Here is a 14,125-nt window from a genome sequence, read left to right on the forward strand (position 1 = left end):
AGTTCCCTGACCAGGGATTGAACCCGGGCCCCCCGCATTGGGAACGCAGAGTCTTCACCACTGCGCCACCAAGGAAGTCCTACTGTTACTCATTTAAAAAAAGACTTTGGACAGTGGGTGTGCCAGAGGTTCCCCCTTACCTGGTCTTGAATCTTTCTCCAAGAGACCCTCAGACTTTTGCCTTATAGAGAGCAGAACAGTGTCTCTGGAGGGAGAGTAAGAAAGTGGTGGGACAGTCAAGTCTTTGGAGTCAGAAGGTCGTGGGTGGGAGTGAACCACAGTTCTGCTTTTGCTCCTTACCTCTGTGATCACTGTGTGGTCTTGTGCAACTGTGAACTAAAACTGCCTGCTAGCATTAGAATTGTGTCTGCCCCCCACCACCAAAAAAAAAAAAAAAAAAGAGAGATAGGTTGAGGTCTTAACTTCTAGTACTTCAGAATGTGACTTTATTTGGAAATAGAGTTGTTGCAGATATAATTAAGAAGAGATCATACTGGAGTAGGGTGGGCCCCTAATTCAATATGATTGGCGTCCTTATAAGAAGACAGTCATGTTAAGACAAACATAGGGGAGAAGGCCGTGTGAAAGTAGAGGATTGGAGTGATGCGTCTGTAAGCCAAGGAATACTACAGATTGCTGACAGACCACCAGGAGCTAGGAAGAGGCGAGGAAGGAGTTCCCTATGAGTTTCAGAGGGAATGTGGCCCTGCTGACACCTTGGTTTCAGACTTCTAGCCTCTAGAACTGTGAGGCAATAAGTTTCTGATTTTATAAGCCACTCAGTTTGTGGTACTTCGTTACGGCAGCCCTAGGAAATTAATAGACTGTTTAAACCTTGGTTTTCACCTGTAGGTAATGGGGATAATATTATTTAGGGCTGATTGAGAGCAGTTAAGTGAGGTACTGTATGTAAAATGATATTAAGTATGGTAGCCAGTTAGTACAGGAGAGCTGCTATTACTATTATTTTTATTACTATCATAGTTATAATTTTCTTCCACACTTTCTCTTAATAGATTTGTCTTACTGGATTGTATGTTGTTTCCCTTGTAGGCTGAATATAAAAAAGCTGTAACCACGAATCAGTGGCACCGCAGATTAGAGTTTCCGAGTGGGGAGACAATTGTTATGCACAATCCAAAGGTAGTGATGTTGTTTAAGATATTAAAGTGTTTAGGTTTTTAAAAATAATTATTTTACTGAATGTTTGATAAATGTTCATTTTTACTCTGCAGTAGGGATATATTTATAACTAGTGCATTGCTTTTAAGTTTACTACAGTTCATATCAATGATAGAAACTAAAATGAAATTTAAATTTGTCTCATGAAGTTTCTGTTTATGGTAACACAGTAGCTGAAGCTTAGTATGCATCGTTGAAGTTAAGCTTGATAAATTTTTGTACTTGATCCAGGCTCAGCAGACTTTTCTGTGAAGGGCCAGAGAGTAAATATTGAAGGCTTTGTAGGCCATGTAGTCTCTGAAAGCAGCTACAGGCAGTATGTAAGCCAATGGGCCTGGCTATTTTCAATAAAATGTTATTTATAAAAACAAGTGGTGGGCCAGGTTTGACCTGCAGGCAATAGTTTGCCTACCTTGCCCTTGATGATGGTTTGTTTCAACCTTTAAAGTAAAAATAAGTTCTTCCTCTTTATTTGTATCATCTCTGGAAACCTTTCTTGTTTTTTTAAAGATATTGGGTGCGGTGTTTAGAGTCTTCCATTTACCATCCTTAACCTCTCTAAGCTCCAGGTTCCTCACTCGCAATAAATAAGATTTACCCCCCAGGGTCATATTTTTGATGAAGTGAGGTAATTTATGCAAAAGCATTTAGCATAATGCTAGTAATATGGTAGTTTCTCAGAACATAGGCTGTTTATTACAGAAAAGTGTAAAAGAAAAACAAAAACCTATATTCTAACCACCTCTATAGTCCTTACTGTTGTTAAAATAAGTAAAAATAAAAACATTCGTATGCCATCAAAGTTTAAACAGTATAAAAGGGTATCAAATGAAAAACAAAAGCCTCTTACCTCTACATTCCCCTAGTTTTGCCCCTTAATGGTAACCACACTTACCCTTTTGTTTTTTAATTTTTTTTTTAACTTTTGTTTTTTATATAAGCACACAAAATTTTACATACCATCTTGCATGCATTCGTTTTTTTGGGGGAGGTGGAAGGTTAATGTTAAACTATTAATTTATTTTATTTTTTAATTGAAGTATAGTTGACTTATAATATTATATTTGTTTCAGGTGTACAGCATTGCGATTCAGTAGTTTTACAGATTATACTCCATTAAAAGTTATTACAAAATAATGGCTATAATTCTCTGTGCTGTATAATATATCCTTGTTGCTAACCTATTTTATACGTAGTAGTTTGTGTCTCTTAATTCCATACCCCAATCTTGCCCTACCCCTTTCCCTGTCCCTACTGGAACACTACTTTGGTTTTTTTTTTTTAATCTGTGAGTCTGTTTCTGTTTTGGTATCTATTGATACATCCGTTTTATTTTTTAGATTCCACAAATCAAGTGATACACAGTATTTGCCTTTCTCTGACTTATTTCACTACACACATTTTCTAGGTCCATCCATGTTGCTGCAGATTGCAGAATTTCATGCTTTTTATGGCTGAGTAATATTCCATCGTGTGTGTGTGTGTGTGTGTGTGTGTGTGTGTGTGTGTGTGTATGTATGTGTACCACATCTTCTTTATCCATTTGTCTGTTGATGGACACTTGGGTTGCTTCCATATCTTGGCTGCTGTAAACTGTGCTGCTATGAACATTGGGGTTTATTCCCGGGTATTTTATTCTTCTTTTTTTTTTTTTGGGCCGTGTTGCACAGCTTGTGGGATCTTAGTTCCCCAACCAGGGATCGAACCTGGGCCCCTGGCAGTGCAAGCCCAGAATCCTAACCACTGGACCACCAGGGAGTTCCCCCTAGGTATTTTATTCTTCATGATGAGATTTTAAGCAGGATTGTCTTTTTTTGCTTTCTCTTTCTGATAGTTCATTTTTAGTGTATAGAAAAGCAACAGATTTCTATATACTAATCTTGTATCCTGCAACTTTACTGAATTCATTTATCAGTTCTAATAGTTTTTTGGTGGAGACTTTAAGGTTTACTATATATAGTGTCATGTCATCTGCAAATAGTGACAGTTTTACTTCTTCCCTTCCAGTTTGGATACCTTTTATTTCTTTTTCTATGACTGCTGTGGCTAGGACTTCCAATACTATGTTAAATAGAGGTGGCAGGAGTGGGCATCCTTGTCTTGTTTCTGAATTTGGAGGAAATATGATCAGCTTTTCATCACTGAGTGTGCTGTTAGCTGTGGGTTTTTTCATAAATGGCCTTTACTATGTTGAGATATGTTCCCTCTGTACCAACTTTGATGAGAGTTTTTTTTTTTTTTACCATGAATAGATGTTGAATTTTGTCAAATGCTTTTCTGAATCTGTTGAGATAATTGTGATTTTTAATCCTTCCTTTTGTTAATGTGTGTATCACATTAATCGATTTGCAAATGTTGAACCATCCTTGCATCTTTGGAATAAATCCCACTTGATCATCGTGTATGATCCTTTTTATATATTGTTGGATTCGGTTTGCTAATATTTTGTTGACAGTTTTTACATATACATTAAAGATATTGGCCTGTAATTTTCTTTTTTTTGTAGTGTGTTTGGTTTTGGTATCAGGGTAATTGTGGCCTCATAGAATGAATTTGGGAGTGTTCCCTCCTCTTCAATTTTTGGAATAGTTTGAGAAGGGTAGGTATCAGCTTCTCAGCTCTTCTTTATATGTTTGATAGAATTCCCATGGGAAGCTCTCTGGTCCTGGACTTTAGTTTGCTGGGAGTTCTTTTTATTAGAAATTCAGTTTCACTACTAGTGATTGGTCTGTTCAAATTGTCTGTTTCTTCTTGATTCAGTCTTGGCAGGTTGTATGGTTCTAGAAATTTGTTTCTTCTAATATGTCCAATTTGTTGGCATATAACTGTTCATAGTATTCTCTTACGGTTTTTTTTGTGTCTCTGTGGTATCAGTTGCTATTTCTCCTCTTTCATTTCTTATTTTGTTTATTTGGGTCCTCTCTCTTTTCTCCTTGGTAAGCCTGGCTAAAGGTTTATCAATATTGTTAATTTTTTTCAAAAAACCAGCTCTTGGTTTCATTGATCTTTCCTGTTGTTTTTTTTTTTTGGTCTCAATTTTATTTATTTGCTCTCTGATCTTTATTAGTTCCTTCCTTGTGCTGACTTTGGGCTTTGTTTGCTCTTCTTTTCCTGATTCCTTTAGATGGTAGGTTAGGTTGTTTATTTGAGATTTTTCCATGTAACACTGGACTAAATTTAATACAGTTGATTTAACAGAATAGTATATGTCTTCCTGAAAAGTGGTAGGTAAATCCGTTTTGGACATTGAAATTGAATTTGCACGTTGTTATTTAGAGGATTTTGCCTTATATGTATTTATAAAACAAGGATTCCTCTACTTCTTTTATTTCTTATGTGTAAACTTGAATTTTTTTTTTTTTTTTTTTTGCGGTACGCGGGCCTCTCACTGTTGTGGCCTCTCCCGTTGCGGAGCACAGGCTCCGGATGCACAGGCTCAGCGGCCATGGCTCACGGGCCCAGCCGCTCCACGGCATGTGGGATCTTCCTGGACCTGGGCACGAACCCGTGTCCCCTGCATCGGCAGGCGGACTCTCAACCACTGCGCCACCAGGGAAGCCCTGTTTGTTATATTTTTAAATCAAGGCATACTACCTCTGATTTAGTTGTATTATTTTCCAACATAAGCATTCGAAATAATGGTATTGATTTACTTAGTTTTAATGGTTACTGAACGCTAGCAGGACTGTTACAAAATTGATTTTGGAGGAACAGTACAAGTATCTGATTATAAACTATACTATGAAGTAGTTTATTATGTATTTAGCTTATAGTGGGAATGGATTTGATAGTGAGCTCTGTCATAATCCTTCTCTTGTATCTTGAAGGTTATTGTTCAGTTCCAGCCCTCATCAGTGCCAGATGAATGGGGGACCACACAAGATGGACAGACAAGGCCCAGGGTTGTAAAGCGTGGAGTTGATGATAACCTTGATGAAATTCCTGATGGTTCGTACAGTTTGTTTAGGACTAAGGTCATTTTTAGACTTCTCTATTTTAGAATGATGAAAAAAGGAAATAGTTATTAGGATTACCTGCCATAACATGCAGAAATCAGCTAGGTTGGCACAGATCTTTCCTTTTTATTACTTTTATATCTGTTTGTTCTTTAATTTAGAATTCTGTTGAAGGTGCACAAATCATGTAATATAGATTCTAAAATATATATTGTTGTGAAGAAGCACTTTGCTGTTGAAACTAGGCTTTTGGCAATATTTTTGGGCTTGTTTTGTCATGCCTCAACTAGTTTGTATTACTTTAGTGCAGGAGTGGTGAATTTTTTCTGCAAAGGGCGAAGTAGTAAATATTTTAGGCTTTGCAGGCCATGCAGACTCTGCTGTATCTCTGCTCAACTCTGCCATTGTAGTGTGAAAGCATTTGTATGCAAACAAATGGGCCTAGCTGTGTTGCAATAAAACTTTATTTATAAAAACAGGCAGTGAGCAGGATTTGGAAATAAATGTAGTCATATTATGAATCTGTATGAAATAACCAGAGTAAAATAGTAGATTTAACTTGGAAATGTTCATGTATAGTATGTGTGAATCTAACAAAGAAGGATTTTGGGAAAAGATTTTGAAGGTTTATATTGGAAAGTGGAATCTCCATGTGGGGCTTAGTGCCCTGGGGAGTTCTGAAGAAATTACAAGGTTATGGAGCCTCTATAGGTACAAAACTGATGATCGTCATTGGCTCATAGCTTCTGGGATCACAAATGGCCTGCTTCCTCCACTCCTTGGTCTAGTTCACTGTTATTTGCCAAAAGGTGGACTTTGAGCTGCGTTCATCTGATTTTGGCAAGTTTATGATGACAAAAGGGGTATTGAATATTGCTATTCAATTAAGAAAACCTAAACAGTCCCCAGCTTGTGTGTGTGTGTGTGTGTGTGTGTTTGTATGTATATATGCATGGATGAATGTCTTTCTTTCTTTATTTTGCAGGGGAAATGCCTCCGGTTGACCATTTGGTGTTCATAGTGCATGGCATTGGACCTGTGTGTGACTTGCGCTTTAGAAGTATTATTGAATGTGGTAAGCGTTAGTCACTTTATTTCATGAAATGATTGGAGAACTACTAGAACTTTTAAACCTTAATTTTTAAGATGGTTTCCAGCTGTATACTGTTGGCTGAGGGACTGTAAGAGGAGATTTAAATGATCACTGGGCAATACTACTTTGTACTTCATTTGCTCTTATGACATTTATAACTCATAAAATCCTAGATTGTGAAGAATTAGAAGGGATCTTGGAAATAATTTAGCCTTTTTGACAACCTCTGCCTGAGCACTTCCAGCCACTAGGAGCACCTGTGCGTTGAACTGATTTATGGTGAATTAGTTGTGAGAAGTTGTTTAAAGGAACTGTGAATCTGCCTGGTTTACTTAAATTTTGGAAGTTTTATTTTTATGTTTGTAGTAATAGTTCATATTTATTGAATACTTGGTATGTCCCAAGTATCTTGCATGAGTTGTATCATTTAACCCTCACAATAACCCTTTGGGCTGTAGGTGCTGTTACTGTTATCTTTACTATTAGGTGAGGAACTGAGGCCCAGAGGATGAGTTAACCTCTCCCGTGTCACGGTCTGTAGGTTCTGGAGCAGGTAATTTGATTCCAGAGTCTACCCACAGTGCATTTCTGCCTCCCAGTAATGGTAGTTGAGCTAATGTTTTTCAGTCATTTATATATTCCTGTAAAATAATGAAACATGAACAAGAACTTCCGAAAGGTTGGTTTTTTTTCTTTTTTGGACTGATTTTGTCATCTTTTTTTTTTTTTTCTTGAAAAGTTTGTGTTATAAAAAATACTGGCATAAAAGAGGTAATTGCTAACTACTTAATCAAGCTAGGAAAATTTAATCAAGTTAATTTGTCTTCCCTGATTTATTTTTTTACATCTTTATTGGAGTATAATTGCTTTACAATGGTGTGTTAGTTTCTGCTTTATAACAAAGTGAATCAATTATACATATACATATGTTCCCATATCTCTTGCGTCACCCTCCCTCCCACCCTCCCTATCCCACCCCTCCAGGCGGTCACAAAGCACCGAGCTGATCTCCCTGTGCTATGCGGCCGCTTCCCACTAGCTATCTACTTTACGTATGGTAGTGTATATATGTTCATGCCTCTCTCCCGCTTTGTCACAGCTTACCCTTCCCCCTCCCCATATCCTCAAGTCCATTCTCTAGTAGGTCTGTGTCTTTATTCCTGTCTTACCCCTAGGTTCTCCATGACATTTTTTTTTCTTAAATTCCATATGTATGTGTTAGCATATGGTATTTGTCTTTCTCTTTCTGACTTACTTCACTCTGTATGACAGACTCTAGGTCTATCCACCTCATTACAAATAGCTCAATTTCATTTCTTTTTATGGCTGAGTAATATTGCATTGTATATATGTGCCACATCTTCTGTATCCATTCATCCGATGATGGACACTTAGGTTGTTTCCATCTCCGGGCTATTGTAAATAGAGCTGCAATGAACATTTTGGTACATGACTCTTTTTGAATTATGGTTTTCTCAGGGTATATGCCCAGTAGTGGGATTGCTGGGTCATGTGGTAGTTCTATTTTTAGTTTTTTAAGGAACCTCCATACTGTTCTCCACAGTGGCTGTATCAATTTACATTCCCACCAACAGTGCAAGAGGGTTCCCTTTTCTCCACACCCTCTCCAGCATTTATTGTTTCTAGATTTTTTCATAAAGGCCATTCTGACTGGTGTGAGATGATATCTCATTGTAGTTTTGATTTGCATTTCTCTAAAATTTTTTTTTTTTTTTAAGTGGATGATTTTAGGGTGGTTTCTCTCAAATTGCTGCAGACACATTTCAAGAAATCTTTAGATGATCGGAAAGTAAGCAGAGTGGAATTCCTTCCGGTTCATTGGCATAGTTCCTTGGGTGGGGATGCCACAGGTGTTGACAGGTTTGTGGATTTTGATGGCTTGGTTTTCAGATTAGTCAAACTTAGATTCAAATTTTAAACTATAGTATAAAGTAGTTTATTATGACTTCAACAGATACACTTAAAAACTTTATATACTTGTTCTGACATATGATTAAACACTTAAGTTTATGTGCTACTTTGTGTGTGTGTGCACGTGCACGTATATACGTACATACGTATGTGTGTATTCCTATGTAAATATTTAAGAGAATCTAAGAAACTTAAGCTGGTTTTAAAATACTGATCTATAGTGGTTCACACATGGGACTGTCCTGTACACTATAGGATGTTTAGCAGCATCCTAGGCTTCTACCCTCTAGATAAGAGTAGCACGACCTTACCCTTAATTTAACAACCAAAAATGTCTCTAGTCATTGCCAGATGTCCCCTGGGGATAAAATCGCCCCTGGTTGAGAACCACTGATTATTGTTTCTCAGTGGAGACTCTTCTGGCAGGACAGTTCTGTGTCATGTAAGACTGTTGTGTGTATTGTAGGCCATTTAATATCCTTAGTCTAAATGCCAGCAGCACTTACCAGGCACTGTGACAACTAAAAATGCCTCCACTCAATTTGGAATGCTTCCAGTTGGGAAGCACAGATTTAGAAAATATTTATGCTGGGGACACAGGGCTAATGACATACTTGGATTTTAGTGAACATCATGATGTTTCAGGGCACATGCTTTAATAAAACTAACGCTACAAACATTCTGTTCTCTCCATGTGAAGCCCTGTTATGGGGGTGCTTTCTCTCTCTTTGGGTATTCCTGAAGTATGGCCATTCTCAAATCAGGAGAGATTTTCATTCCATTAAGCTCCTTTTTTTACTTCTTCATTCTCTATTGTCCTGGCCACCCACAATTTTTGTCAGGTATCCTGATTTCCAGTAAAGTGGAAGAAAAATGGAAGAGTAGGCTTTCCTCTTTAAAAATGAATTAAAAATCTTCGCTTATTTTATATGATAACTTCAGAGAATCCCCAAGTTCATAGTATAGTTATAGGCACAAATGACAACTTCTTTGGTTTATCTTGATTTGTTTACAGTAACTGTCTATAAAATCAACTCATAATTAGTCTGTGGGATCTTTTTTTTACTTAGTGTATTTTCAGGATTCAAAATTGAAACTTTTAAAAACCGATAAATTTAAGGTGCTTACTGACTAAACATACTTCTTTTTCTTTCTGAACAGGAATATTAAGAAAATCACTTTACCAAGTATTGGTCGGTTTCGTCACTTTACTAATGAAACCTTGCTAGACATTTTATTTTACAACAGCCCCATCTACTGTCAGAGGATTGTGGAGAAAGTGGGATTGGAGATAAACCGTCTGTATGCACTCTTCATGAGTCGGAACCCAGACTTCAAAGGAGGGGTCTCTGTTGCTGGTCACAGTTTAGGTAAAACTTCCAAATATCCACATTTTAAATACAATTTTTGTTGAGTCATCCCTGCTTTCAGTGTGGGTGACATTGTTAGTTCAAGATTTAGAATTATAGATTTTAAGTTTTATAAAGGGTAGAAATGAATGCTTTGAGTTTACATTCTGCCTTATTTGCCTTTCATGTTACCTAGGAATGCTTTATATTTTAATTTATTCTACTACTTGGTAAAACGAGAATATTGATTATCAGATCTTGATTAACATCTAACTTTATGTGACTTCTGCTTGGGACTTTGAACAAAAAAAAGGAGGAGAATTTATTTAGTGTTATAAAAGCACCTAGTACATTATAAAGCAAAATGCTTCTTTTTTTTTTTAAGGTTCTTTAATATTGTTTGACATCCTGTCTAATCAAAAAGATTTGAATTTATCAAAGTCTCCTGAGCCTTTAGCTGTTGCTAATGGAGTTGTGAAGCAGCCACATTTTCAGGAAAAGCAGGTATGGCCCAATTGACCTCTAGATTCAGAGTTGGAGCTGAAGAGTTTTCCACAATCTGAACTGATTCTATGTAACAAAATACCCTGAGCTTTAGGAGTGCAATGGAATCATAGAGCTCATTATTTGAGTTTCTCACTCGTCTTCCTTATGTATTATAAATTTAAATGTGAGAGACAGTTTATGGTTTCTTTAAAAAATGTGAAGTAAATTATTGTAGGAAATGGGAGCATGCGTGATTTAAAATATACTTTTTCAGAATATTCAAACTTTGGATAGCAAACTGCCAAAAATTATGATTTGTGTATAGGACAGAATTAAGATTTTTCCATAGATCAGAAGACATTTTATGGGAACTTTGTAATGTTCTCCCAACTTTTTTTTTGAAAGATACCTGAAGAGCCAAAGCTGACGTTGGATGAGTCTTGTGACCTTGATGTTGAAAATGAAGAAGTCCTGACTTTGCAAGAAACTCTGGAAGCACTTAGCCTCTCTGAATACGTTAGCACTTTTGAAAAGGAAAAGATTGATATGGAATCTCTGGTACTGATGATAGTTTGATTCATTTTTGTCTAAAATGGTTTTTCCTTTGTATGAGATTGAAAATTAATAGGATTTAAACACTTTTACATCACAGTGCATTCAGATAAGGCAGAGACTTAAACGTTTAAAAAAAATTGAAAAAAACAGGAGAACTTTTTTTAATAATCTGGGAAGGCTTTTCTAAGTATGACATAAAACCCAGAAGCCATAACGGAAAAAAAATTGCATAGCAGGGGATGGCATAAACAACATCTAAAGGCCAACAAAAGGTTAAGAAGACTGTTTGCAACACACATTATAAACAAAGGGTTTATTTTCTTATTATTCAAAGTTTCTATAAGTTAGTTACACAAAGACCATCAACACAATAGGAAAATAGGCAAAGAATATGAACAGATGATATTCAGAAAAGAAAATAACAAATGACTTCTTATCATATGAAAACTCTTGAGAGAAATATAAATTAAAAGTGCAGTGAGGGACTTCCCTGGTGGCGCAGTGGTTAAGAATCAGCCTGCCAATGCAGGGGACAGGGGTTCGAGCCCTAGTCTGGGAGGATCCTGCATGCCTCATAGCGGCTGGGCCCATGCGCCACAACTGCTGAGCCTGCACACTGGAGCCCGTGAGCCACAACTGCTGGGCCCGTGCACTGTGGCTACTGAGGCCCTCGTACCTAGAGCCCGTGCTCCGCAGTGAGAGGAGCCACCACAATGAAAAGCCCGCGCACTGCAATGAAAAGCCCGCGCACCACAGTGAAGAGTAGCCCCCGCTCGCCGCAACTAGAGAAAGCCCGCTCGCAGCAACGAAGACCCAACGCAGCCAAAAATAAATAAATAAATTTATTAAAAAAAAAAGTGCAGTGAGGTTTTTTTAACCTATTAGTTTGGCAAGAATATTAAGGGTTTGATATTAATATACCGTGTGGCCAGGATGAGGGGAAATAGGAGCTGATGATACTTTGATACATTTTTGTCTAAAATTGTTTTTCCTGTGTATGAGGAAAGAATTCTGTACAACATGCATGTATTTTCTGTTAAAAATTAAAAGAATGGGGCTTCCCTGGTGGCACAGTGGTTGGGAGTCCGCCTGCCGATGCAGGGGACACGGGTTCGTGCCCCAGTCCGGGAAGATCCCACGTGCCACGGAGCGGCTGGGCCCATGAGCCATGGCCGCTGAGCCTGCGTGTCTGGAGCCTGTGTTCCGCAACAAGAGAGGCCACAACAGTGAGAGGCCCACGTACCGCAAAAAAAAATTAAAAGAATGACTTAGATGTGGAGGCCTAAAATTTTACAGCCTAAATTAATTCATGATTTAAAAAAAATTACCTGAGGCTGGGGACAGAAAAGAAATTAACTTTAAACAAATTGGATATTCAGTTGCCTTAGATGATACGGTTTCTTTTCATAATTTCCTTTTTTTAAATTTCAGTTCATGTATCATTAGATTGACTAATTAATGTGCTTGTTTGTTTTCTTTTAAAGCTTATGTGTACAGTGGATGACCTGAAGGAAATGGGGATACCACTTGGACCCAGGAAGAAGATAGCTAACTTTGTAAAACATAAAGCAGCCAAACTGGTAAAGTTCATCTCTGCACCTAAAAGAAAAAACTCATCTGTGACTAGCTTGTTTATATTTTGGAAGTTTTTGTTAATACCATCATGGTTAGGTCAGCTACTGTGCTCTCTGCCCAAGGGCACAGTAATGGAGTTGATGGAAGGCCTGACTTGGGAGTCAGCCAGAACTGGATTCAAATTCCGGTTAAATGCCAATTCCTGGTTTTCCTGGGGCTGAGCAAATTCCGGGATGAAGGACTTTCAGCCTTAGAATTGGTATTTGAGAATTTCCCAGTGCAACAACTGGGTAAGTCCTGGACAAAAAGATGACTTGGTCACCCTGATTCCCAGTTCAACCACTTATTAATTACATATTCACGAGCAATCTGCTTAACTTTTCTGGTCTGTGGTTTCCTTCATTTATAAAACGGGAGTGATAATGCCTTCCTTATAGGATTGCAGTGAGGATGAAGTAATGCATGTGTAGCTTATCATCCAATAAATGTTAGCACATTTTCTCTTTTCCCAGTCCTTCTCACCATCTAAAGAGATAAGAAGGAACACGGATACATTTCATTAATTAATAACCAGAAACAAAAAGTTGTCAACAATCCAAATCAGAGCAATAACAGCAACAACTAGAAAACATTGCAAAAGAATAAAACTATTGGGAATAACTCGTTTAATTTTCATTAAGTTAACTTTACAGAGATTTTCTGTATACTTAGAAAAATTAGGTAGCACTTAGGGTGGCTATTTTATTTTTATTGTATTAACATGGTCTTCGTTGATCCTTCCATCTTTTGAACTTCTGTGGTTCTTTAATTTGTGTTACTTCTTTGGAACTTAACATATGCCACTTCTTTATATGTAATATGACTGTAAAGTCATAGGACTGATTTGTTATGATTAGCTTAAGCAATTGAGTTGTTCTGTATTTTATGAGTATATGTTTTAGATCAGGCATGCGCTGAGTTCTTGGGATTTGGAGATGAACTGAGGGTATGCTGTCTAGTTAGGGGGAGAGATTTGACCACAGATGATGCATCAGTGCTGCTTGTGCTGTCAGAGCCAGGTGAGGCCTGCCCGGGAGAGAAGGGGCTGGGGCTGGTGAGAGAAGACTTCTCCAAGGTGTTGGTACTTGAGCTTGAAGGAAGGGTAGGGCCAGGGGAAATGGCCTTCCGGTAGTGGGCAAGTGTTTTTCTGCAGTGGAAGCAGCAGTCGAGCTGAGAATAAGGTAGAGCACAGGGTTCCGAGGGCCTGAATGGCAGATGTGGCAGATTTCAGTTAATGAGGGAGTGGTCCGCAAACACGTTCTTATGGCTGTGAAAGTCATGGTGCTTTTAAAGTAACATCATGAAATGCTTACTTACTTATTAATTTTTATCACAAATTATGATTTAGCACCAAATCATCTGTTTAGCCTAAAGTTTAATTTTTACTTCAGAAATGTTAAAATTGAAAACTATGTGCTGTAAGTCACATAAAATTTCAACCATGAGCAAATGTGCTTATAATAAGTGAGTTTTTAGACATATTGATTCCTTCCTGGTTTTTCCATTAATATTTGCTGTCGGCTAGGGCCTACTGGCTGATAAGGAGTACTAAAGGAAAAAACAATTGGAACAAATCTTAAAGCTGAGACAATTCTGTTATCAACTTGAATTTTACGTTAATTTTGTGTGTGTGTGTGTGTGTGAACTGGGCCACATTTTTAGCAGCAGTGTAAACCACTGGTTCAGTTCTAAGGGGACATGGTGTGAGAACCACTGCTGTAGGTCAGTGGAGCAATGAGGGCAGTTCCATGACTGGGCTGGTGTTTTAGGGAGTTCACTTGGTTACGGTGCGGGGATGGAGTTGGAAGGGCATGAAGCTAGAGGCTGTTAGGAATCTCCAGGCATAGTCACTGTAATTATGCAGTGACTGATTGAGAGATGATAGGGGTGTAATAGGAAATGGAAAAGAAAGGTGCAACTCAAAACACATTTTAGACACAGAAATAGTGTTTTTGATG

At 37.8% G+C, this 14,125-nt stretch overlaps 1 protein-coding gene and 1 non-coding gene across 9 annotated transcripts in view; one reads left to right on the forward strand and one right to left on the reverse strand.

Moving 5' to 3' along the window:
• The window catches only part of SEC23IP (SEC23 interacting protein), a 52,908-nt gene that overhangs the window by 13,289 nt on the left and 25,494 nt on the right, over window positions 1-14,125 (forward strand). For 7 of the 8 annotated variants that reach the window (XR_016388183.1, XM_089898244.1, XM_089898243.1 and 4 more), the window contains exons 5-12: window positions 1,054-1,143; window positions 5,010-5,130; window positions 6,124-6,213; window positions 7,971-8,112; window positions 9,325-9,533; window positions 9,898-10,016; window positions 10,404-10,556; window positions 12,038-12,133. Coding sequence is in view for 7 of the 8 variants with exons in the window: in XM_089898244.1 (XP_089754370.1) it covers window positions 1,054-1,143; window positions 5,010-5,130; window positions 6,124-6,213; window positions 7,971-8,112; window positions 9,325-9,533; window positions 9,898-10,016; window positions 10,404-10,556; window positions 12,038-12,133 (1,020 nt within the window). In the remaining variant the exon portion in view is untranslated. The remainder of the gene's footprint in view (window positions 1-1,053; window positions 1,144-5,009; window positions 5,131-6,123; window positions 6,214-7,970; window positions 8,113-9,324; window positions 9,534-9,897; window positions 10,017-10,403; window positions 10,557-12,037; window positions 12,134-14,125) is intronic. The other variant, XM_089898245.1, reaches the window with a different exon arrangement.
• TRNAA-UGC (transfer RNA alanine (anticodon UGC)) lies at window positions 2,868-2,940 on the reverse strand. The gene has a single exon. It is a non-coding gene; the product is annotated as a tRNA-Ala (tRNA).

This window comes from Delphinapterus leucas, chromosome 16 (assembly GCF_059928025.1).
Source record: "Delphinapterus leucas isolate spDelLeu-1000000601 "Yukka" chromosome 16, BTC_Dleu_Yukka2, whole genome shotgun sequence".
Taxonomy (NCBI): Eukaryota; Metazoa; Chordata; class Mammalia; order Artiodactyla; family Monodontidae; genus Delphinapterus; species Delphinapterus leucas.